This window comes from Schistocerca nitens, chromosome 1, assembly GCF_023898315.1.
Source record: "Schistocerca nitens isolate TAMUIC-IGC-003100 chromosome 1, iqSchNite1.1, whole genome shotgun sequence".
NCBI classification, from domain to species: Eukaryota; Metazoa; Arthropoda; class Insecta; order Orthoptera; family Acrididae; genus Schistocerca; species Schistocerca nitens.
This window is the reverse complement of record NC_064614.1, coordinates 1,221,723,764-1,221,749,606: the sequence shown is the minus strand read 5'-3', so window position 1 is coordinate 1,221,749,606 and position 25,843 is coordinate 1,221,723,764. Positions and strand designations below refer to the sequence as shown.

General features: G+C 37.4%; 1 protein-coding gene across 1 annotated transcript in view; it reads left to right on the top strand.

Moving 5' to 3' along the window:
• Nucleotides 1-22,309, top strand: part of LOC126201490 (calcium-activated chloride channel regulator 1-like) — a 417,825-nt gene extending 395,516 nt beyond the window's left edge. Inside the window, exons 2-11 of the mRNA XM_049936789.1 lie at nt 141-414; nt 4,235-4,388; nt 4,683-4,895; nt 5,301-5,646; nt 7,560-7,892; nt 8,528-8,755; nt 9,427-9,582; nt 17,550-17,670; nt 17,919-18,059; nt 19,556-22,309. Coding sequence (XP_049792746.1) covers nt 141-414; nt 4,235-4,388; nt 4,683-4,895; nt 5,301-5,646; nt 7,560-7,892; nt 8,528-8,755; nt 9,427-9,582; nt 17,550-17,670; nt 17,919-18,059; nt 19,556-20,970 — 3,381 coding nt within the window. The 3' untranslated portion in view covers nt 20,971-22,309. The remainder of the gene's footprint in view (nt 1-140; nt 415-4,234; nt 4,389-4,682; nt 4,896-5,300; nt 5,647-7,559; nt 7,893-8,527; nt 8,756-9,426; nt 9,583-17,549; nt 17,671-17,918; nt 18,060-19,555) is intronic.
• The last annotated feature ends 3,534 nt before the right edge of the window (nt 22,310-25,843 follow it).

Below are 25,843 nucleotides of genomic sequence, written 5' to 3'. Positions count from 1 at the left end.
TTTCAAACAAAACATGATTTCCTTTGAAGCTCATTGTTACAGTGTCCATATGATCATCAAGTTTCGAATTTGAAAGATAAGCGTACTTTATAATAGTAGTTAACATTTCCATTAACGTATTCCGCTTGTGTTATTTCCAGATTTCACTGGCCGGCGCTTCGCAGTTCCTCCATGCGGCGCTAGAGGGCAGAGCTTACCTGAGGACAGTGACGGTGCTGCTCCCTGACGCCTGGGCCGACAGTTGCTCACCCCGCTACGTGACAACTTCGAGCGGCGAAACAGCAGATATCCGAGTCAGCGTCCCGCATCCCGTGTTCGGAGACAGTACTTGGACACAGCAGTCACAAGGATGTGGGCAGCCCGGAGACTTCATCTATTTGAGTTACCGTCAGCTATTAGAAGGAAAGAACTTAGGTTCGTAACAAATTAAAAGTTCCTAAACCTATTCAGATACAAATACAGTCCACAAATTCTCTCAAGGACATGAAATACGATTACACAAATCTATATTCTGATTTAATATACAATGTTTAATTCTTCAAGATAAGATCACCAACATTCCATTTCTTCCTAACATTCTGTAAATAATGACTGCGAAACGCGTCAATGTCAATGAAGAAGAATCTGATGAGGCGACATAAAAAGAAAACAAGTGAGTCGGATATGTAACTCACTTCGCACGAAAGCGTGGCCAATCTTGACTCCTTAACAGTAGTTCTGCGAGGTGTCATTAAACTGTCTTCAGCACTTGTTACACTCTTGTGTACTGGTGGAGCGATTGTCCAGAGGCATTCACGAAAAATGAATATTGAGTGCGTGATGTATACGTTTTTGCCTATACCGTTGGTTACTGTCTTACAGACAACCGAATTGTTTGGATCTTAAATTATATTCCATGAGAAGTCTTTTATTAAGAAATAAAGGAAGAAATAGTTACTTTTCGTATATTCCTATCTGTTATTAGTCAGCATACCCGAGCCGAAAACGCAACATTTTCCAGTACACTCTCCTATTATTATGACATTCTACACTTTTTCATTCCAATTAATTAGACAAATAGGTAACAATACTTGTAGGCAGTTTGTATTGTGGTGGGTTCATTCCTTTTCCGCATTCATCTGCGAAAGACAAAAGTAATAATGGTAGATGGGAGGATAATAACACACTACACATTTATCCAGCTGTGTAGTCTAGGAAGCGAAATTACACGATATGGATAAAACAAGCTGAAATAACAGTTGTAGTAGAAGAGAGTTGTTTTTAGTAAAATATATCTGCCGGTATCAGATTTTGATATCATTACTAGAACATTTCTGAAGTGAGAAATGAAAGGTGGGCTGCAGAAAGGAAATTGTAGGAACAGACTGGAGGAAGCTGAAATGGGATGCTAAGGTCTCTTTAACAAAGATGCTTTGCCACCCATCAGGTTTTAGACAGTGTACTTTACCCTCAAGCATATACGCTGTTATCGTATAGGTAAAACAGTTATTTGGCTATTGTAACTGCGGAGGCAATTCCGTGGTAGAATACCCATGAAGGGAAACATGTCATCAGCTTTATACACAATAACATGTAAGGCATTCTATTCCTATTCTCAGACACTACAGTAGTGCCAGTGACCGATGACCTCGCTGTTTGCTCCTCTCCCCCAAATCAATCAAACAACCAATAGTGCCAGTGACGACGAGCCCAGTACATGCGGAGTAGAAGTCCGCATTGAGTAAGAATGGCGAAAGAAATCGGCCGTGTCATTTTTCAACGAAGCCATCCCAGCGGCTGCCTTAAGTGATTTAATGAATCAAAGGAAAAAATTAAATGTAGATGGCCGAAAGGAGAGTTGAATAATGGTCTTCCCAGATGCCATTCCAGTATACTACCAATGAGCTACCTCGCTCGGTGGACACAGTCTTTATTAGCAAGGTTCTTAGAGAGAGAGACAGAGAGAGAGAGGTTAGGTTAGGTTAGCGTTGTTTTAACGTCCCGTCGACAACGAGGTCATTAGAGACGTAGCGCAAGCTCGTGTTAGGGAAGGACGGGGAAGGAAATCGGCCGTGCCATTTCAAAGGAACCAACCCGGCATTTACCTGAAACGATTTAGGGAAATCACGGAAAACCTAAATCAGGATGGCTGGAGACGGGATTGAACCGTCGTCCTCCCGAATGCGAGTCCAGTGTGCTAACCACTGCGCCACCTCGCTCGGTAGAGAGAGAGAGAGAAACTTTTTAAGTCCAATAGCGAAATCTAGTAGTGGATATCAAACACATCTGTATTCGCCTTGTGGCGGCTGTTATTGCGGTGGCCAACAACGAATTAAAATACAGGGTTATTAACTTACTGTAAATGACTGAAACGATTTTACAGATTTGCTGTAGCTATACAACTTCTCGTACTGTCACAGGACTTTGCATGTACATAGAAAAACTAAAAAGTTTTTGTTTTGGCATATTACAAGCGTTCCATATGTGTCCCCTACTGATTCTGCAGGTTAGTGGATAATGACGTTCTTCCCATGTTCGGCGCAGTATGTCCCTATCAGTCTGTTCAAAAGCACTGCTGATGCGAACTTATAGCTCTGGTAGGTTTGCTAGTACAGGAGGCGTAAACACTGAATCTTTCATTTACTTCCGCACAAAAAATCGCACGGGGCTTAGTTGAGAGAAGGTGAGCGCCATGACATGAATTGTTGATTATCAACCACACTACGACCGATCCATCGGCTTCTCAGTTCCCTGTTTAAGAATTCAGTATCATCATGATGGAAGTGGGATGGAGCACCAGCCCTGTTGGTAGATTAAGTCCACACTTACCCTTTTATGTGGGGCTCCCAAAACAGGATTTCGTTAACCGATTTCCCAATACCGCTTCTGGGTGGGCATACAAATCGATTCTGGAAATCCGCTTCTGGTTGCCGGTTTTACAATTTCGCAATCGATTTTCGCTCCTATGTAAACGCAGCTGGTTTTGAAACGTGCTTGGGCTGTCAGAGTAGCGTCTTGTTTTTTTTAAATTTTCGGCTAATATGGACGGAGTGGCTTCTTGTACGGTGAAAGATAAGTAGAAATATTAGACTGAAGCTGTTTATACCTCGTCTAATTGAAGATAAATGGCGATTGTGCTGGCTAAATCACAAACTGTAACAGCTGTTTTCCAGGCGCCATATTTAACAGGGCTAGCAAATCCGCTTCAGGGCTTCACAGGTAAACGCGACAGCGAAAAACGGTTTCCGCAATTCGGTTTTCGTCTTGCGGAAGACGTGTCGCATGTAAACGCATTGTCTGTCGCTCTCTCTGTCTCTGTTGTCGACTTCTGTGGGCTATATACTTGAGTTGCCCACACGCTGTCAACCGTTTCTTCATTCACTGCAGCTCGACCCAATGATTTCCCCTTGCTGAGGCATCCTGAACCTTTCAACTTTGTATTCCATCGCCGAATGGAGTTGACACTTGGTGGACCTATGTCGAACTTCGTTCTGAAGTGTCGTTATACTCTTTATTACGGCCGACTGATGTGAATGCGTTTTACGCACCACATATGCTTTTCCGGCACGTGTCGCCACTTTGCCTGTTTGCTCACTGCCGCTCTCGTATTACAGAAATCTGAAATGCGGCTGCAACAATACAAAACTTTTTGAATTCTTATATATGAGTACTGAATTTTGGGGCAAGTCTTTACCTGTTGTCAGATTTCCGCCAAAGCCGTAATTTCTCGACCGTGAAGACACCAATAATAACCGTTACTGGATTCAATTATGCCGTCACTTCTGTACAGAGACTTATGATTGATTTTTAATTAGCACACTTAACTTAGCAACTTCTTTCATTGCAATATTACGTCTTGCACATGATATGGCCATAGGCGTCCGCAAGAGGGAGGGTGAGGGTTAGTTGCTCCCCAAATCCGGAGCACAATTATTATCCGTTACATAATTCTCATACATTTTCACAAGTGATTTACGGTGATTCCGCTACATCCTTTTTTTAACCAAATGTGCGGTAGTATTACCTGGATGATCGCAGTGAGACCGTACTGTCGCTTTTGGTAACAACCGTATAATATAAAATGCCAATTTTAGAACCTTGCCCCCACCCTCCCGAATAAATTTCTGCGGACGCCAATGGATACAGCGTAGCATTATATTCTCTCTACATGTAACTTTCATTAATTTTCTTTTTCCCAAACTCACGGGCGCACAAAAATGATGACTAATATATTTTGTTTTTATTCTCTCAACAGCCCGCTCTCTGGTGAGAGAGTGGACCAAGTACAGGTATGGAGTGTTCGATGAAACCGGATATCACGGCGACTCAGTCTACCCCACTTGCTACTACGGCGATCAGAATAAGAGTAAAGTGACCGGCTGTTCTGACTTGCCAATAGCAGACATGGGGTAAATATCCACTATGTTACTTTAATGATCAACGTGCAATGTGCATTGATTCAGACTGGCATACATTGAAAAATATAATTTGTGTCTGAGAATTTTCTCGTCAGTTATTAAATACAATAAATGAATGGTGCAAATACATATGTTACAGTTATACGTTAATAATATACTCTGTGCACCTCTGTCACATAAATATGGGTATATCGTATTTTCTGGATTCGAAATTAATACTCAATACAAACTCAGATTTCATGAAAACTTCAATGACTCGAATAACAAATTTGGTTTTTATTTCAGTATATGTGATGATCCTAATCTTGTGTACAATACAAGCAACATGGTTCATGCTGATGCAAAATCATCAATTATGTTCGCTTCTGAATCTCCACACATCACAAAATTCTGTGACTCGCAGACGCACAATAAACATGCTCCGACAAAACACAATCTCATATGCGAAAGGAGGAGTGTGATGGATGTCATCCTTCAACACCCAGATTTTATCAACAGGTCAGTATAAGGCGAATTTTGTATGTGTATATAACAAAATCTTCAAATGTGTGTGAAATCTTATGGGACTTAACTGCTAAGGTCATCGGTCCCTAAGCTTACACACTACTTAACCTAAATTATCCTAAGGTCAAACACACACACCCATGCCCCAGGGAGGACTCGAACCTCTGCCGGGATCAGCCGCACAGTCCATGACTGCAGTGCCACAGACTGCTCGGCTAATCCGGACGGCTGTGTATATAACACAAGAAAAACTGTTTTTCTTCTGCAGTTCACAGAAATAGCATTTAATGTTGTTATTACTTATGCAGAAACTTTTTGTAAATGGAAGCTGCAGATATCAGAAACGTACAATTTTACCATATTCTAGGAGCATTAAATTACATGTCTTAATATTTACAGTGTTGGTGATGCATCCGTCATGACAAATACCACTCCATCTGTCTTGTACAAAAAGAGGAAACTCACCAGATATGTTCTGGTTGTCGAGGAGACAATGGCCATGCACGTCAGGGAATCTTGGGTGTTCCTACGTACAGCAGTTCGTAAATGGCTGGTATACGATCTCCCAGCTAACACAGAAGTTGGCCTCGTTCTTTGCAATGAAACTGCATCAAATCGAGTACATCGACTATCTGAGCTAACCAGTGTGACTACGAGGGATTTTCTAGCTGCAACCATTCCTTACACACCAGGAGAATCACATTCGGCAGGTTGCCTGCACTGTGGTGTCAGAGAGGCTCTCGATGTAAGTACTCCCATACTGAAATAGTATTTCTTTATAAATGACTTGTAAGTGATTTTAGAGCGAAATAATTAAAAAAGTAAAATATAAATGTGAACAAATGTTGGCATGGAGAAGGCTACTAACTTAGCAGTCACCAGAATTGTGACATCCAGACCTGGTTCGAAAAGGAAATGGCATCTCTTCTCAAGGGAGGCTGAGTGTATGAGGATAGATGAGATGCTAAAGAAATGACACAGTGAAAGACAGAGAAGCCACCCATCTGGTAGTTTTCTGTCCCTTATGGAATGTATGTCGTTCCTCTGCTTTTGCCTGTCCAAATTCTTCTCCCACCTTCCCTCCCCCCCACCCCAGCGATGTTACTGCTAGTCTCCAAAAAACACTTATTTGTCTTAATTTTCCCAGTATCTGATTGCTCTGGATGATGTCTTCTATGATACACCAGAATTTATTGATAGACTGTTATTGCAGATACAGTAGAAATAAAAGGAAATTTTAGTATCTTTAATGTATATTCTTTGCGCTACTGTTTATTCCCTTGCTGTAACTTTTACTGTAATTGCCTTGAATTCCATACTGATGATTTTCTAGTACGATTTGTTTAAGAATCTAAAAGATGAATGAAAGCAATTGCAATTGCAAAACTGGTATGTTGTTATCACTATATTATTATTATTTTCTTGGATGGACCAACTAAAAACCAGGTGCTGATTTCAGTTCCTCGTTCTTTGTTCTTTTGTTTTCTCCCAGTACTCTTCCAATGACTAACCATACTTTTTCTTCCTGTCTTCTGGCCGCTTCAGACTAGCTTTTCTTTCTTTCTTTCTTTCTTTCTTTCTTTTTTTCCAACCTTCTATCAAGGAATTCTTCCTTATTCAATACTTACTCTCTAAGCACTTCTGTCATTTGCTTCTTTGGCTTTAATATTACTTTTTCTGAAATCTTTTTTTATTTTGTGGGTCCAATCTGATGTTGACTTTTTATTGCACAAATATTTGAAAATCTTTTTCGTTAATCTACTGTCTTGCATTTAATATAAATGTCCAAATAATTCCAGTCTTCCTTTTCTCATTACTTCTGATATGTTCTCTATGTTTTGATAAATTTCTTTGTTAAGTTGTTATTTCCAAGATACCATAGTTTTCTGTGGGCCTATATGTTCCTAGTGATTCACTTAACTGGTATTTCTGGTTTACTAGATTGTAGTTTAATGCTATACATTGGTTTGTATACAGAAATTCTGGCAATTCCAACTTACCTAAATTGTAGTTAATGCTAGACAGTCACTTGCAAATAGATGTTCTTGCTTCACTATGGTATTTTACTGTATTATTTTTGAATTTTTAGAGAAAAACTTTTTATTGTAAAGATCTTCAGTTATGCCACATATTTTATATACTATCTATTTCACCTAAAATCTTAATTTGTATTACTGCAGATGTCACATTGTCAGAAAGTATGGCAAAGTCATCTGTAATTGCGAGACATTGTTGTAATATTTTTGTTTTCATTTCCCAACCCTATTTGTGTAATCTTATATTCATTCACTTTTGCATTCAAAATTCTCAATGTTTTTTCTAGAACACAGTGAAAAAGAATTGGGGACCTTGCTTACACCTGCATGTGTTTTGAAAGACAAATGTTTTTCTCGCAAATTTCATTCTGTCCCCTGTGTCTGTATGTTTCATGAATTAGATTTGCTAATTTAGACTTTACACCAAATTCTAGAATTATTTTGTCTTTGTTTCTCTGTCAACAGAATCAAAGACCTTTTTAAAATCAACAAAGATTATTATTATTATTAGTATTATTATTTTTGTGATTATTTTAAAGCAAAAATGTGATTCACTGTAGCACCAAGCAACAGTGCTTACTGTATCAGCAGCTAATCATTTATGTGTGTACTTTTGTTCTAGATGCTGAAGGACAGAGCTACTATAGCAGGACCTGCAAGTTCTGTTGTCATAATTATTGCACCTGGCATGGATCACGTCACAGAACTCAATGCTTTACTGCCTCGTGCTGTCAGTTTTGGTGTGAGGCTGGTTACAATAAATTATCCAAATATAGCGAGATCGGCCCCCTTGAATTCACTTGCTCATGCTACAGGAGGGGAAGCTTTTACAGTTCAGGAACAACGTTATAATATGGCCACTTCTTATGTTACAACCTACTTCAAACTGGCTAATATCCTATTCAGCATTGCTTCTCAATACTATGAAGGCAGACCAGGTGTAATGCCAATTGAGGTGAGTATTTTATGTTCTTAGTAAGGACCATGCCTTCTGATAATACCAAATTTTGATTTCAATTAAATTTCAATGTAGAAGAGGCAAAACAGTAACTTCTGGAGCACAGCTCACGAGCCACTATTGGAAAAATCTCAGTTGAGTCTCTAGCTTTTGGAAATATCCTCCTGAGAAAGCAACTTTCTTGCTTGTTTCTCCTAATGAATGATTTGGAGTGACTTTCACTTCCCTCAAGTACTTGCACATTATACCTTTGCTATTCTCTGTTCCCTTTCCTTCAACTGATGAAGGAATACTTTTAAAATTCTGATAGCAAGAGATTCACATGAATGTTTCCTAAATGGCATGCCTCATCCCCACTGTTCCTTCTTCCCTAGCTGATGTGTACACACTCTTCTCCTGTCTCAGATGTTGATAATATGATTTTTTCTGTGCTTGTTAGTTTGTTTTTTCATGTCGTATCTTACAAGTTAGTCTCAGATAAAAAGGATGACAATTTAACATAAAAAATTATGATATATGCTGTTGTTGTTCATGGAATAAATATGGTTATGCATCAGTCTGTTGCATTTGCAGACATGGATCTAAATGTAGTTTCCAGCAGTTAAAATGAAACATAATTATGTACTTTACAGGTTCATCGCCGTGAACTTTCTGATGATGGCCGTAGCAGTGTGACCGGCAGTTTCGTTTTGGAAGAATCGCTTGGCGAGCCTGCACAGTTTAATGTGTATACCCACAACTCAGAAATGCCTTTAATAAGAAGAATGTCCCTCACAAGTCCTTCACAGATAGTTTATTCAAGGAGATCAGATTCATTATTGTCTTTCAAAATGCTTACACTTCCAGCAAATCTAAATGAGGTCAGTGAATTATCATTTCTGTAAAATAATATGCAGTCTCAGTGTTTCTTTTTTGATGCATCAAACAATTACATGTTAAAAATTTAGGTTACTTTAACTTTAACATTAGTTCAGGTTTATAATAACTCATTGTAAATTTACTAGCTAATGAAAATTTTATAAAACTTACTTGAAGATTTTTAGAGTGAGATTATTGGAACAAAATTAGTACATATTTAATTGCATATATTTAAGAGATAACTAAAACAATAAAAGTATGGGAGAGGGTAGGGAATGGGCAGTAGTTCAGAAAAAAGAGACCAGGATAACAATGAAGCTTCCACATTTAAGACTTTATGACCTGTTTATATATTTAAGTAGGTGATGTTACATATGAAGCTCTCAAACAATTTGAGTAGCTCAGTTGGTAGAGCACTTGTCCGCAAAAGGCAAAGGTGCCGAGTTTGGGTCTCGGTCCAATACACTGTCTTAATCTGCCAGGAAGATTCTCTCAAACAATGATTGCATAAAGCAAACATTCCAGATTAAGATGATAGTTATAGATAACGACAATAGAAATCTTGTATTATTTTCAGCAAAGCCCTACATTTAAATTGTATGCTAAATGATTGAACAATGCTTGCAGAAATTAATGTAAACAAGAAATATAGCATTATCTTTTGTTTGAACAGACTGGAACCTGGACATATGAAATAGAAAGATTTCCTGGAAATCCTCAACCACATTTTGTTCAAGTCATGGCAACACCAAGGACACGATCTTCACTTGTTGTGCGAGCTCGGGCGTGGACTAGTGAAGGAAAAACTCCACTAATTTTATACACTGAGGTGAGTTGAGGGTGGAGGCCACTGTACTATGGAATTTGCTCACAGATTTTTAATTCATAATTTTTAGTTATTTTTATTATTATATTTGTCATAAGAATAAAATTGTGTATTAAACTGCATACTGAGTAAGTATGCCATATCAGGAGATGCAAACTAGTAAATTTAAGAGCGTTCAGTGAGAAAGGAAACACTTTTTTCTCATTTAAAAGTTTTTTCCAGTTAAAAAAGAGGAATTTGTTGTGGAACATCATGGAATATTTCTGCTTGAGCCCCTATAATTTTATTGAAGTTCCAGTAGGTGGTGGTGCTATACGTAGCTCCCAAAATGGCATCTGTATGGGAGATTCCAAGCAGGGAGCTGTCAATGAGTTTTCTTTTGTCAGAAAACCAAAGCATCACAGATAGTAATAGGCACTTGCAGGATGTCTATGGAGACCTGGCAGTGAACAACAGCGTGGTGAGTCATTGAGTCACGCAAACCTGCCCAGTCTCACACCTGCCGGCCGGATGCATACAGCTGTGATGCCTACATTGTTAGAATGTGTGGACAGTGTCATCCAAGGTGATTGACAGATGACAATCAAGTACCTCATTGCTCAACTGTACATCTCTGTTGTTAATACTCATGAAACTTTGTTGTACCATTCTTCCTCATACACCATATGGCCAAAATCTTGCACTTTCCGACTTCCATCCGATTGGCTCAGTGAAGGATGCACTTCACAGGGAGCAGTACATGGACGATGAGGAGATTATTGATGCAGAACAACATTGGCTCAGACATCGACCAATAGAGGGCTACCACATGGGTATAGAGGCTCTCCAGTAAGATGGCATAAGGCTGTCACATAGAACGGATATTATGTGGGAAAAATAGGGTTTTATTACCAGTTAAGTGAGGAATAGTTTTGTATGTGGAGTCCTGAGTAAAGCCAACATGCACTCAGAAAAAAGTATTACTTTACTCATTGAGCACCCCTTGTATTTTGGATTGGCCAATGAACCATCTGAAAACTGGCAGTTCATTGTGTATGAAATTTCGTATCGCTAAATGTAACTTCATTGCCTTTTCTGTTGAATATATTACTTTAGCAGGGCCTAGATGTAGGGAAATTCAGAAATGAGGACAACAGTACACACTGCTCAACATCAGTTTCCTTACAAGTACTAAAAGATTTTAAATAAATAAAAATAAAACTGCTGATCTTAGTACCGTGTTTGTCTCACATAAGACCTGTCATGTGTATTTTTGGTGATATTTTGGCAGATATTTGCAATTTCATTTTTGTAGTGTGTAGCTGTTGTCGCCCAAATGAATACTGCTCACATCTTTCATGTGATGCCTGGTATCATAGCAAAATGCCAGTTTGTTTCACTTTACAAATGAAATTATTTTTATACCAGAATTTTACATACTCATTTGATAGAGCATTACTTAATCACTGTGAATTAAGAGGGACACTAAAATATGAACAACAACCTGTACTGTGGCAGCGACACCACCGCATTGGCCCGTGCTGACTGCTACCGCTATGCAGCAGCACTGCTGCTCAGTTGCTGCTGAAGAGCTGGTTATTCTTCATATTTTACAATCCTTGTTACTTCACAATGATAAAGCAAATATTGCACTAGTCCAATTAGTTAACATATATATACACTAATCTGTTGAATACCAAATATAAGAAAATAGAATTGTTAACTGGTGTTTCCAAAGGTAGTGTTAACTGGTGTCCCCTAAGGTGCTGAATGAAACTATGCTCCTGCTCTTATACTTTACAAATACTTGTGTTATCTGTCCTATACTTCTATATTTCTCTCATAAAATGATATGTTCAGTTTGGCTGTGTAGTATGGGATTCACAAAAGGAGAACCTTTTTTTATTCTGTTGTTTGAAATAGTAGCTGTAGCCCTGTCAAGTAAGAAGCATTTATTTTACATAATACTCCTTTTTAGCTTTGTTTCAGAAACTTTGTTATTCTTGTATGACCTAGGTTTCGAGTTATAAGCCCATTCTCTAGTACATGATTTATCTCAAACATGAGAACCAAGCAAAGAAAAGCATCGCAACTTCTTAATCCACCAGCTCTTGATTTAAACTATAAAAGTTGTCTCTGTTGACAATTTTGATAATTACCACCACCTGAAGATGTCTAGCAGTGCAACGATTAAATATTTTGGGATTTACACAATACATTCGGGTGGCAAACCCAAGAAGCATATTTATTTATTTATTTATTTATTATCATCCCAATGATCACATTTGTGATATAGGATTTGTCAGGGTACATTTTAACATCTATATAATATCTTTACAAAATTTGTATCTGTGCTGAATTCATATTAATCTATCTTATGTTTAATACAATATACAACTAATAAGTGTTTTTATAACATAATTTATTATGCACTGATGTAATTTCATTTGTCACATTAACTTAAACATATGGTTATAATAGAGGGAAACATTCCACGTAGGAAAAATGTATCTAAAAACAAAGATGATGTGACTTACCAAATGAAAGTGCTGGCAGGTTGACAGACACACAAACAAACACAAACATACACACAAAATTCAAGCTTTCGCAACAAACTGTTGCCTCATCAGGAAAGAGGGAAGGAGAGGGAAAGACGAAAGGATGTGGGTTTTAAGGGAGAGGGTAAGGAGTCATTCCAATCCCGGGAGCGGAAAGACTTACCTTAGGGGGAAAAAAGGACGGGTATACACTCGCGCACACACACACATATCCATCCACACATATACAGACACAAGCAGACAGTCTGCTTGTGTCTGTATATGTGTGGATGGATATGTGTGTGTGTGCGCGAGTGTATACCCGTCCTTTTTTCCCCCTAAGGTAAGTCTTTCCGCTCCCGGGATTGGAATGACTCCTTACCCTCTCCCTTAAAACCCACATCCTTTCGTCTTTCCCTCTCCTTCCCTCTTTCCTGATGAGGCAACAGTTTGTTGCGAAAGCTTGAATTTTGTGTGTATGTTTGTGTTTGTTTGTGTGTCTGGATGGATATGTGTGTGTGTGCGCGAGTGTATACCCGTCCTTTTTTCCCCCTAAGGTAAGTCTTTCCGCTCCCGGGATTGGAATGACTCCTTACCCTCTCCCTTAAAACCCACATCCTTTCGTCTTTCCCTCTCCTTCCCTTTTTCCTGATGAGGCAACAGTTTGTTGTGAAAGCTTGAATTTTGTGTGTATGTTTGTGTTTGTTTGTGTGTCTGTCGACCTGCCAGCACTTTCATTTGGTAAGTCACATCATCTTTGTTTTTAGATACATAACTTAAACATATATTTTATACAGTTGTGCAGAGATATTCACTTATGCTGTAATAGCATTTGTCAAGCATGTGGTTCTTTAGAACAGTTTTAAATTTATCCTCATTTTCCAGCTCTTTGATATGTTTTGGTAGTGCATTAAAAAGTTTGATGCCTTGATTACATACATGTTTCTGGCTTTGGGTCCTTGTTACAGCTTGTATGTGGAGATCTTTACATTGCCGTGTATCGTAATTATGGAAGTCTGTATTGGTTTTCATTTTGTCCTGATTTCTTTTGATCACCAACAGACATTTCAGAATGTATAATGATGAAATTGTTGAAATTTTCAATGCTTTAAAAAGGGGCCTACAATGTGTTTGAGGTGGGCTGTGAGTCATTATCTGAATAGCACGTTTTTGTAATTTGAAAATCTCATGTAGACGACAATTTGTTTTTCCCCAGAATACTATCCCATAGGATGCAATGGACTGAAAATAGCCAAAATATACTAATCTGGTACAGTCATTACTACAAACTCTTGAAATTATTCTAAGCACAAAACATGCTGAATTTAGTTTTAGTGCTACATTCACCATATGGTCCTTCCAATTACTCTTCTCATCAATGTGCATACCTAGGAATTTTGCACACTGTACTCTTTCAAGTTGTTTGCCCTCCATGGTGGGATTTAGGTCGTCCTGTTCACTTATTTTTCCATATTGCACGTAATTAGTTTTTTTTGCATTCAGTGTTAGCTTGTTAGCACTAAACCATTTTTGTATATCTTGTAGGACTGGTCCACAGTACTGTGCAATGACTGCTTCATATCACTAACTATTAAACTAGTATCATCAGCAAATAACATGATTCTAGTTGTTCTCTCTGACACCTGAATATCATTAATGTAAATGAGGAACAGCAAGGGGCCTAATACACTTCCTTGGGGTACTCCTACTGTGACCTCCCTTGGATCTGATCTTAGTTTAATTTTTTGATTAATATTTAGTGCTGTAATTTCAACCACCTGCATCCTCTTTTCCAGATAAGACTCAAACCACTTTTTTACCGGTCCTCTGATACCTATAGCTTCAAGCTTTTTCAAAAGTATGCTGTGGCCAACAGTGTCAAAGGCTTTTGACAAATCTAGATTTATCCCAACTACACTATTTCCCTCTTCCAATTTAGTGATTATTTCTTTTGTGTATTCTAGTACAGCTGTTTCGGTACTTCTGCCAGCTTGAAATTCACGCTGATTACTGTTTATCAGATTGTGCATATTAAGATAATGTGTGACCCTATATTTCATTAGTATCTCTAAAACTTTAGAGAAAGTTGGGAGGAGTGAGACAGGTCTGTAGTTTTCTATTTTAAGTTTATCACCCTTTTTCAACAGGGGAATGACTTTAGAAATTTTCAGTTTTTGTGGAAACACGACCTCAGCCATTGACAAGTTTGCTATGTGCGCCAATGGTTTTGCTATCTGATTAGCTGTTTTCTTTACTAATATTATTGGCACCTCATCTACTCCAGCTGACATCTTGGACTTCAGACTTTTAATCACTTTTAAAACTTCCTTTTCATTTGTTGGAACTGCCATCATACTGCTGGCTGCCTTCGGAGCTTCCATCTTAATCTGCTCCCCAAGATTCCTGCTTAATGTCTGGGGTACATTTAAAAAGTAATTATTTATATAATTAGGCATGGCATATTTACCTACCATTTTATTCTCCTCATCTTTTAGAATAATTTCCTTGTCTTTGGTAGGTACCCCGGTTTCCTTTCTCACAATTTCCCATGCTATTTTAGTTTTATTTCTGGACTGTTTTATTTCCATATTATTACTTAATAACTTTGCATTTGCAATTACCCTGCGGTATATTTTCCTATACCTCTTTACATATTCTATAAAATCAATATTTGTACACTCCCTCAACTCTGAATTCAGTTTTTTCATGTTTTTACATGATTTCTTAATTCCAAGAGTCATCCAAGAACTTGACTTTACGTATCCAGTAGACTTGATTCTGGTCAGTTTCTTTGGAAAACACATCTCAAAGTTCATCATATAAATTGATGCAAATACACTATATGCCTCATCTGTACTTGACTGTTTCATAACATCTAACCAATTTTCATTTTCTAAGATACTTATGAACTGATGACAGCTGTCCACAGAGAAGTTTCTTTTGTAAATGTTATTTACACCTTTACCTTCCTTTGACCTTAAAGGGATTTCAATGGTGAGAGCATTGTGGTCAGATAAGCCTAAATCTATGTTTGTTACCTCTATGTCAGTTTCTGACATATTTGAGAAAATGTTATCTATGAGGCTATTGGAGGTGTTTGTTATTCTAGTTGAATTGTTTATGTGTGGTGACATGTTGAAACTCTTTAATACGTCCAAAAATTGCATTTTTTGTTGACTTTCAACTAGAAGATTAATATTGAAATCAACACAAAGAATAATCACAGTTTCTTTTTTGTAAATAGTATTTAGCAACAATTCTAATTTATCAAAAAAGACTTCTATGTTTCCACATGGTGACCTATACACTGTTATGACTATGACTTTTTTCATCAGGCCATATAGCTGGACAGCACCTGCTTCAAAAAACTTTTCAATACTTAAGTTCTCTGCTTCAAATCTCTTTTTAAATTATAACTCTTGTCTAAGGTTAATACCGACTCCACCACCTTTTGCAATTTTCCTACTATAATTATTTGCCAGTTTAAATGGATTAATATGAATACTACTAATTTCTTGGTCCTTACACCAATGTTCAGTAATACACAAGACATCAGGTTGGGTGTTACGTACTGCTATTTCAAGTTCACAATATTTGTTCTTGAGGCACTGCACATTTAAAGTCATAATCTTTAGAACAGGGGAGTGAGCACTGGTGGTATTTCTCCTTTCGTTTAACACTGTTATCTTGGAGTTTTCATTACGGCTGGATACCAAAAATCCTGTTGTACCACAGGTTTCTTGTTTCTGTTGCTTTTCCTACTTGAAGTGGATGATGCTGATTGATTGTTTATACTAGCTGTGGCAGCTGATGACATTTTAATATTTACAATAGCAGATGATGATGTTTTTAGTGCTTCAGCAAATGTTGCTCTTGTTAAGGTTTTCATTTCTTCTGCTTCTGCCCTCATTTGGAGTGGGATTTTAGGGAACTTTTCTACTGTTATGCGGCTTATTTCTTCTAGTATCTTTTCACCCATCATCTTTTTTTCATAATAGTTCCTGTGCTGTCCATGCCTCGTGAAATGTTTTCTCACTGAGCTGTTTGCATCCACAAAAGTTGCACACTTAAAAGCACAGCAGATCTTCCTGAATTTATTATTTGTTGACTTTATTTCTTTGTTTACACATGATTCCTCGATTAGATCATGTCTATGTGGCACACTTACAACGAGAACCTTTAAATTTAGATCTGACAGATTTTTTAGAGTTGTTTGAAGTGCCCTTGTCGCTAGTTGGCTTTTATTTTGTATATGCCATTTGCTCCACCTATTAGCACACAGCATGTTCCAGTCTTAACTAAGTTTTCACAAGTATTTACTATTTCATTAAGGGGAGCACCAGGTTTGACAATGGCTGTTACTCTGAATTGCGACTGCCGATCATTTATTATTTGTACCACACCCTTTGCATGACTATCACCTAATACACAGACTTGATATTTGTTGTTCTCCAGGTGCCCTCGTTCCGTCATTTTTATAGTACACTTTGGAGAAACATTTCTCTTGTTAGAACACACAGATGATCTAGATACACTTGTCTTATTTTTTGAGATCACATTTCGTCCTGTCGTGTCTTTATTACCCATTTTTCTTTGCACTCTATTTACTGACGATGTCATACCGCCAGAAAGATTTCGTTTACTACTAGCAGAAGTTTTGTTTGAAACGAAAATTGCCGGTATGTTTTCATTACACTCGTTTTTTAAATCGTCATAATTCCGCTCGTTTATCAGTTCCTCTAACTTATTTATGTAACGATTTGCAAGCACAAGGTCTTGCTGAAGCGATGTAGTAACACTTTCTTCTATGCAGTTATCATATCTTGACAAAGCTACCATTAGTAGATCGCAGCATTCCATGCCACAGTCACATTTCGCGTCCCATTCTTCCGTTCCTGCGAAACACTTTGTATGAATCCATTTTTGTGACACTGCACATAACTTGGTACCTTTTGCGATGTAGTTATTGCACTTTATACAATTTATGCTCGATATGTAGCTGTTTACCGTGGAACTATTTATACGGTACACACTTCTACACGCGACGCCATCTTGAAGCAATTTTGCAACAGATCCATTGGGAAAGCCTGAAGAGTCACAATTTTGACACAGTTACATATGTATTTACAAAATTCTTTAGGACACCATTTACAATAACTATGACTAAACATACATTGGAGTAGAGTTGTGCAAAGGAATGGAATTCCACAAAAAATTAGTTGACATGACTCCCAATTTTAAAAGTTTGTCTGTGAAAGGAGCAAAATGCTTGCCCCATTAAAAGCATTTTTTGAAGTGTCCAATTGTAGCAAGTTGCATTTACGAATGTTTACAGTTTTCCGTTCTGAAATAAGGTCTTGTTCTTAGAAATTTAAGTAACAAAAATTATTTGTGTTTGTAAATGTGTATTATTTTCTGTGTATCAAAATTAGAAGTTTTCTGTTTATGTTAAAGGTCAAACGAGGTGACTACCCAGTGCTTGGAGCCAGAGTAGAAGTCATTGCAACTTATCCTGGTAAAAATGGTTCTGGTGCTCACAGAGATAAATTTGAGCTCTTGGATACTGGAAGTGGAGGTGGGTTTAAAATTCATGTTTGAAACTTTATTAAGAATATTGGGATGTGCATGGAAGGGGAATATTGAACTTCCACTTTTCTTAGTAGTAGTACTGGAAGACAACTGAACTGCCATGTCTTGTACTTGTAGAATGAATGAGAAACTCAAGTTCATAGTGATAAGCAATATCTCGCAGCCATATTTTATGAGTGAAAGTAGATCAGTTTTTTTAATTTTTATTTATACCTATAATTTTTATGTTTTCAGATCCTGACATTACGAAAGGTGATGGTGTATATTCGAGATACTTTACTGCACAGGCAGAGGGAATGTACACATTTGAAATTTCTGTGATGGATAATGGCAACACAGCTTATTCCTGGCAAGATATAGCAGTTTCTGAACCATGTGAGTACTGCTTAATTACATCAACTATAGTGTCAAATGTAATAACTGATCAACATTTTAACATTAAGCTGATGTAAAATATTCTTTCCAACTTTAAAAATTGGTTTGACGGAAATATTTTAATGATGTGTTATTGTGAAAAATTATCTGACATCTTCCTTCAGACCTATATTTCATACCTTCCAGTGTTATCTAAATACATTTTGAAAGTGGTTATTTGTACCTTTTACTACTGATGTTTTGTGCCTTCCACACATCTCTGCTAAATTTTTATATGTTCCCTCTGAAATACTGGCACCTTCATGCATGTCTTCCATATCCCCGTGTTGTCTAAATATAGTCTGAAATTAGTTGCTTTTACATTTAACTACTGACTTCTTGTATTTTCCCTTTATGTACAATGATTTTTTTTTAATTTTAACTCTGAAATGCTGACTTCTTGAAAGTCTTCCAGATTGACTGTTGAGGTTGATGCCAAAAGTTGGAATGTTGTTTCTTTGTGCAACAGGTTTTCCTAAATTTTATTACATCCACTGTGTCTGTCTCATTTTTTATAAAAGAGACAAAATATTTGTCTGTGCCTTCTACCTTTGATGAATGAAACTTAGCAGACCGCAAAAATGATTTACTACTAACTCAGAGGTAAAAAAAAAAAAAAAAAATTGTAAATAGAACAACTCAGAGGAAAGATTCAGGAAGGATCATAGTTAGTGGTGTTGTGGTAAAGAAAAAAATTTAAAAAAAGAAGGGGATAAAAAGCTGTGAGAGAACATAGTTAGAAACTTAGTTGTGGCTAAATGGGTGGCAAAATGGCCATAGACATCTATAAGCTGGAGCAGCAGAGAATCGGGACAACAATGATCATTCAAAATGAGATGAGAGATGATAAACTATGAAGAGAAGGAAGAGTGAATATCTCAAGAAAGATAATACAATTCAGTTATTAATAAAAATAAAACTGTTAGGGTGAGAAATATAGATAAGAGAAAGCAAGTCTGTCTGTGGTGAAGGAGGCTAGATGGGGGAAACAGTGGTATACAGGTTATGGAAGATTTGGAAGAAATAGAGTGAGCAAACATGTAAGTAACAGTAAGTCAAATAGGGACAGAAAAACCTTCTGCTTAATAGGTAGCTGCATGCATTGATGTAAAACAAAAGATTAGTAAAAATCCTAGCTTCTGGAACCAGAAATTCCTTTATCCATGTGAACAGAAGAAACAGCTGGAGGAAAGAGGACTATTTGAGGATTAATAAGAAAATCACACAAGATTTAAATTATAGCTGGCAGTGCCAGCGGAGGATAAGAAGATACTCAGTAATGTAATACTAGGAGCAGATGTGATTGTAAACCATCAGTAATTATGAGTGGCAAAGACAATAGTTAATAAGAAGATAAAAGAAGGACAGACAGAAACTAGACACTGATGAAATCACATTAATTCTCTTGTTTCAATATGAAGTTCACACATCACTCTGAATATATTGTTTTGTTTCAGATTCAGAGTGCTGTGGCAGTGTGGTGCCCACCCCTGCTGTGCAGCCACTGTCTCCATTCCAGAGGATCCTGCCACCAATCTCTGCTGTGTTTGGACCAGAAGACATCAGTATCGATCCAATTTTGGGGCGTATTGGAGACCTGAGAGCAAGAATAATACCAACTGATCTAAAGGCACGGCTCACATGGACGGCACCAGACGTTGGCTCTACCCCTGTATCACACTATGAAATTCGTTATGCACACAGCCTCTCTGATATCATAGAACACTATGATAGTGTTGGCCAGATATGGAACTATGGTACACCATTTCCATTAACTCCAGGATCAGAAACAACATTCACATTGGACTTCACTCGAAATCCTTCTCTCCTCGATTTGCCACTGTACATTCGCATGAGAGCATTTGCAGAGAGTATTGATGGACCAGCAAGTGGACCAATTTCAAATTGGGTTTATGTGATGGTTCCATCGCCCCCTCCACCTCCACCTCCTCCAACAACCCTTCCGACTTCCACTTTTGACATTTCATCGTGGCCAAATGAGAATACAGATGCTGCATCAGTGTTACCAGGTATAGCCCAAGCAGAAAATTTTGGACTGGAACTGATATTGCCCATTGTCGGAGGGTTGGCTTTGCTGACCATCTGTCTCATCGTATACTGCTACATTTGCATCCTACGACGTCGCCATGGCAATTCTGACAAGAAGCAGAAGGGGAAAGACAAACACACTAGCAATGGTAAACAGCAAGTGACTTCTCCTAGCACTCCTGTCACCATTATGCCATCATCACCAGGCAACATAAGCAATGGCAACAGCAACAATTCAATAGCCCCTCCACCCCAGCCAGACAGCATGCCTCCTCAGTATGAAGCAACCATATCTGAAGAAAAGAAGAGATTCAGTGTGTCACAGTTGCAGCAGGAGGAGCAGATGTTGCAGCAACAGCATGAACAGCTTCTTCAGCAACAGCGAGACATGACACCACATGTAGTCGCTCTTCCATCAACCAACAGCGTCAGTGGCATCAGTACAATATCCAATGGTGGAAGCAACACGATCACTCGCGGTGGCAGAACGCTCAGCCCCTACCAGTCCTGGACTGCATCACAGCTGCTGCACGAACATGAGAGAAGGCACAGCCCGTACGGAGGACGAGCTGATGAAGAGGTAACATCAGGCAATGGTGGTAACCAAATGCCACCCCCAGTTCCACCACTTCCAGCATATACTGCAAGTAATAATGCTGTATATTCATCTGGCCCTATTTATGGTGTCCATCCTGGTACGTTCTCAACTTCGGCAGGTTACCACAGAAATGGATCTCTGGTTCCTTTCAATCCTAGCTTGCAGGGCTCTTTAAGCTCTGTCAGCAGCGGAGACAGGAAGAAACGAAATGTCACTATGGTTTAGTGAAGAGTGTGTGACAGTGAGTGTTGCACACTGGTGCACTGAGAGTCTGACTTGATTTTTAAGAAAATGACATTAACCTATAACATATCATATGTATATATTTTATATAGGTCAGTATTCTTTAAGTGTAGAAGAATGAATATTTTCCTTAAGTGTTTGAATGCATGTGGAAGAGACATTGTAAATGTGAGAAAATACTTACGTGTGTTGTTCCGAGTGGTGCTTTTTTATGTGGATTGTTATCTGAATGAGAGAAAACAAGTTAACATTGACATTTCAGCAGCAGCTCCAGTTTTTTAAATATTAAATTTAATGTGCCAAATGTGTCATGTGTATATACATAAATAGGGTTCAGTATTTTTGTCATTGCTTGTAAGTCACTCTGTCTAGTCACAATTTTCTGTACAGATTAAAAGGTGAATTTACCTGTGTTGGTAAATCAAGTTGAGTTGTAACTGAGACCAATAATTATTTGTTTAATAAACATAATGAAATGAGCTTATGCACTGATAAATAATGTTAGCTTACTGTTCTGTTTGAGTGAGAAAATGTCTTTGCACAATAAACAGTTGTTTGTCTGCAGCATGAAGGAAAAAAAACAGCTGATCTCCATCACTTGTACATAGTGAAGCTAAATTAATATGTTCATGTCTACCTGTGGTACTCAATATGTGTAATTATCATATTTCAGAAAAATTCTTTCACTTTTTGAATTGCTGCAGACTTATTTTATTCCATAATAATTTTTTCAAAGTATTTATATATTACAAACACAAAGAAATTGAAACATAAGCACAGTTGATGTATGGAAATGTATTGTGTGTAAGAGGTAGAGTAGTTGCTATATATTGGGTTTCATGATACTCATTCAGCCCTTTACACCGACTGACTTTCATGAATAACCTATCAAATATAAATTCCCAAGCTAGTATTAAAACCTTCACTGTTTCCTTCTGTGACTGACAGTAAAGTGGTAGAGACTGCTACTAAAGCTGAAGCTCTTCAAATTGCGCATAATAATGAACAACTGAAATATGTAGGGTCTTTGGTTTCACCACATTGCCTTCTCTTATAGGATCAGGAATAATTTACCACCTGCAATGAAATAATAATAGGTAATTCCTTCACTTGCTCAAGTAGAACTGCATTTCTCTTGCACTGAATTTAAAATCATGTAAGTATGAAGAAATGTGAGCAAATTACTCTGTAATATTGAATACTTTGAAATTATTAAGAGACCTTTTATTTGTTCATATGTGTAAATATTGGTGTTTTATGCCTCATACTGATTTTGTACTGAAATTTTGCCATTTACAGTGTACATTGTACAGGATCTTATCAGCAGACATTAAAAAAGTTACAAATAACAGGTGTGTACTTATTAAACAGTGATGTACATGTCTACAATTTATGATTTACTCAGACCCATGTCAAAAGGGGCAAAAAATGCATAGATGTGCATATCATACCTTCACTGGTAGTGTTCAGAATGGTATGTTCATTCAACAAATTACATTTACAGAGATTGTTGGTATACCAGTCCACAAGAATTCAGTGATGGCAGAAAACCAGAAACAAATTAAATTCCTGAACATATTTTCTGTTAGAAGACTCATTTCTCAAAACACTTCCTGAAAACAGCTTCATATGAAACTTATATTCCTTGGCCACACTTGAAATACACTAGACAGCTATTCCCATTAATGAGTTACACAACTGCAAAATTGCAGGAGCACCTTGAGACATGTGAGCTTTGTTAAGAAGAAAGTTGCTTACATTTTAGTCTGGGCAGAGGATACATCCAAATTAGTTTTATCTATTTTTTACTAGAGACTAACAGTTATTACAAGAAAACACAAAAAGTTCAGCAGCATCATGAATATAGCCTGGTGACAAAGCAATGAAACAAATTTCTGAAGGTCATTACATTTCCTACTGATTTTTAAGTGTGGTTTTAAGATAACAGACAGCAACATTATGAATGACTGGGAAATTACTTAGAGTTCTAACATTCAGAATGTGTGATGATATAACAGATGACAAGCAAGACACATTATAAAATGTTCATGCAAGTAAATTCCTATGAAACATTCTCAGTCAACCATGTCACAGGTTGGTACAACTGCAGTGAAAGAAAATGATGATAATAATAATAATAATAATAATAATAATAATAATAATAATAATAATTGTCATCATCAGAATGTACTATTCAATGAAGCAATCTGTAGACCTGGATGTAGCAGGAACCATCTTAGCTCTATGACTAGGTTCAGACATATACCAGTTGAAACTGTTGCATATTGTTACCTCACTGTGAAACCATGGAAGGTGGTCATGAAAAATGTCTTTGCATGTGAGTAAAAAGGTTTGCTGCTCTATCTATGGGGTTTAGTTTTAGTTGGCAGAATAAATGAATCACATGTGATCAAGAGAAGATACAGTAGTTCCAAAAAGGGTATACGTCATACAGTTTCTATGAAATAACTAATTAATTCAGCAATGCTTTGCAGTTGCAAAATGTGTGTGTGATTCAGATATACATCCTAATCTCCTTCTTTCCCCCCTCTCTATCCCTCTCCTCCCCCGCCCCCCCTCTGACCATCTCCTCCTCCTCCCCTCTGTCTCTGTCCGTCACCTTCTCTCCACTCCCTGTACATCTCTTATCCCACACTCTCTCTATCCATCTCCTCCCCCTTCTTTATATTCATTTCCTCCCCCTTCTCTGTCCATCTCCTCATCCACCCTCTCTCTGGTCTTTTATTTTTTTTTTTTCAAGATTTTAAACATGGCTTTTTTTTTTTTTTTTTTTTTTTTGTTATTGCAACCAGAATCTTGTTTGAGAAAAGAAGTCAAAATGAATGGGTAAATCAGTTGCATTCATTAATACACGGGGTATGAGGGAGACTTTTCCAGCTGCTGGATCTGTGAGGATAGTAGCTTTAAACAACAGTGTTTTGCACGGTTTTAATCTATGAACAGGTGGAATTATAAAGTTAGCCTGAGACACAACTTTCATGTTTTCTGTTGAAAATGACTATGCAAAGGAAACCAAACCACACATTTTCTTTCCTGCAGCCAGGTTCACAGAAAGAGTTTATTGTATAACATGTCTATATTTTTAATGGATAAGGCTTGTTGTCAGTTGGTTGAGAACAGATTCATCAACTGAATCTTTCCTTGAATTTGTGTTAATTGAAACAAAACCATTTCAGTATGATGATGAATTTAAAATAGATCAGAATTCTTTGTTCGGGAGTCATAATGGACCACACTTTAGAAATTCTTATTCAATTTGCCTCCAAACACTGTCTATACACTTTGCCAGTCTCATTGACGTGACGATCTTGTAGTTGGTGTGTGTTGTGCGTATGCCCAACTGCTGGCATTTTTTCCAAAGAAATGAACTGCAAACTGAAATCAATTGGATGTTTGGGAAACCTAAATGACCAACAATTGACATGAATTCAATCTTTGCAACATGCCAAAGATATGATCACCACTGGCAGGTTGCTGAAAAGTCTTTCACTTTCAGTTCTATTCTTTTTTTTTGCAATTGTTATGAAAATATGCAACAGCAGAACTGTCAAACTGAATGTTACAATTATTTTGTTATGAAAACATGCAACAGCAGAGGTGTCAAAATGACCATCACATTTCTTTCATTGGCACTTTCACCCAAAAATACCATTCAAATTTCTGACTTTTCCAGTGGATTTTCCTTTCATAAAAACCTTGCCCTGCCAGTTACAAACACAATTAAAAAAAAAATCAGCCAAATTAGTAAATCCATTCTCAAGTGGCAATCTTCCACACATGTGACAACTGATGTTTATTTATTTAGATAAAGCTATTGAATTTGGGTGACCAGTGCTTTATTTAAACAAAACATGGAATCATATACATTACACACTGAATACATGTTGGCTCATTGACTATGTGCAAAGAGTGCTGCCAACCAAAAGTGCCAGTCAACATTTAATCATTGCCCATGCCAGGTAAAGAAATGAATTTCAGTGGCATACTGAAATGGATAGCAAAAATTTAAAAGAGTATTTAGAGGCCCAGCTTATTCTAGCTTTACCTCCTAGAAGTGCAGTGTTTTTTTATTTTATTTTATTTATTTATTTATTTTACAATACTCCATACCAAAAGAAGCAGAAGGATAAAGCTGGTTTGCAAAAAAAAAAAAAAAAACAGTCCTCACTGGTCAGTAATAACATATTTTATGATTCAGATCTATGAAAAGCTGCACCTGTTCATTCCACTGACACAATTTTGCAGTAAAAATGGTTTGCTCCTCTCTGACTGTGTACCACACCGTCTAGACCTAAATCTGATGCAACTGATCTGGAATCTTGCAAAGAGTAATATCCATAGTTGCAATATTTGAAGCATATCACTCTCAGAGTTGAAAAAAAAATAGCCTGTGCTTTTGATGCAGTGACATTAAAAGGCTGTAGAAAAGTGGTATGTCATGTTAAAAAGAGCTTGGATACTATTGGAAGAGTGATGCTTTGATGAATGAAGAAACTGACAATATAATACCAGTCAGCATGGATTCAAACAAAGAGTTGTCATAATTGCCCATGACTGAAATTACAGGTTATGAACCTACAAACAATTGAGAAAGATAGCAATATCACCATAGAAGGTGGTTTTATGGATACTGCTAATAAAGCATTATGATTTGCAAAAATAACATAAATATAGTGTTCTTCCTGTTTGTGCACTTGTTCTGTGTGGGCATTTAATTCAATGACAGATGCAGACATGTAGGGTGTGACATTGCTCCACTATTTCTCTTGCGTAAACACAGTGGTGCTGCCATTATGAGGTCTTTGGTTTGCTTTGCCAAGTAATAATTAGCAGA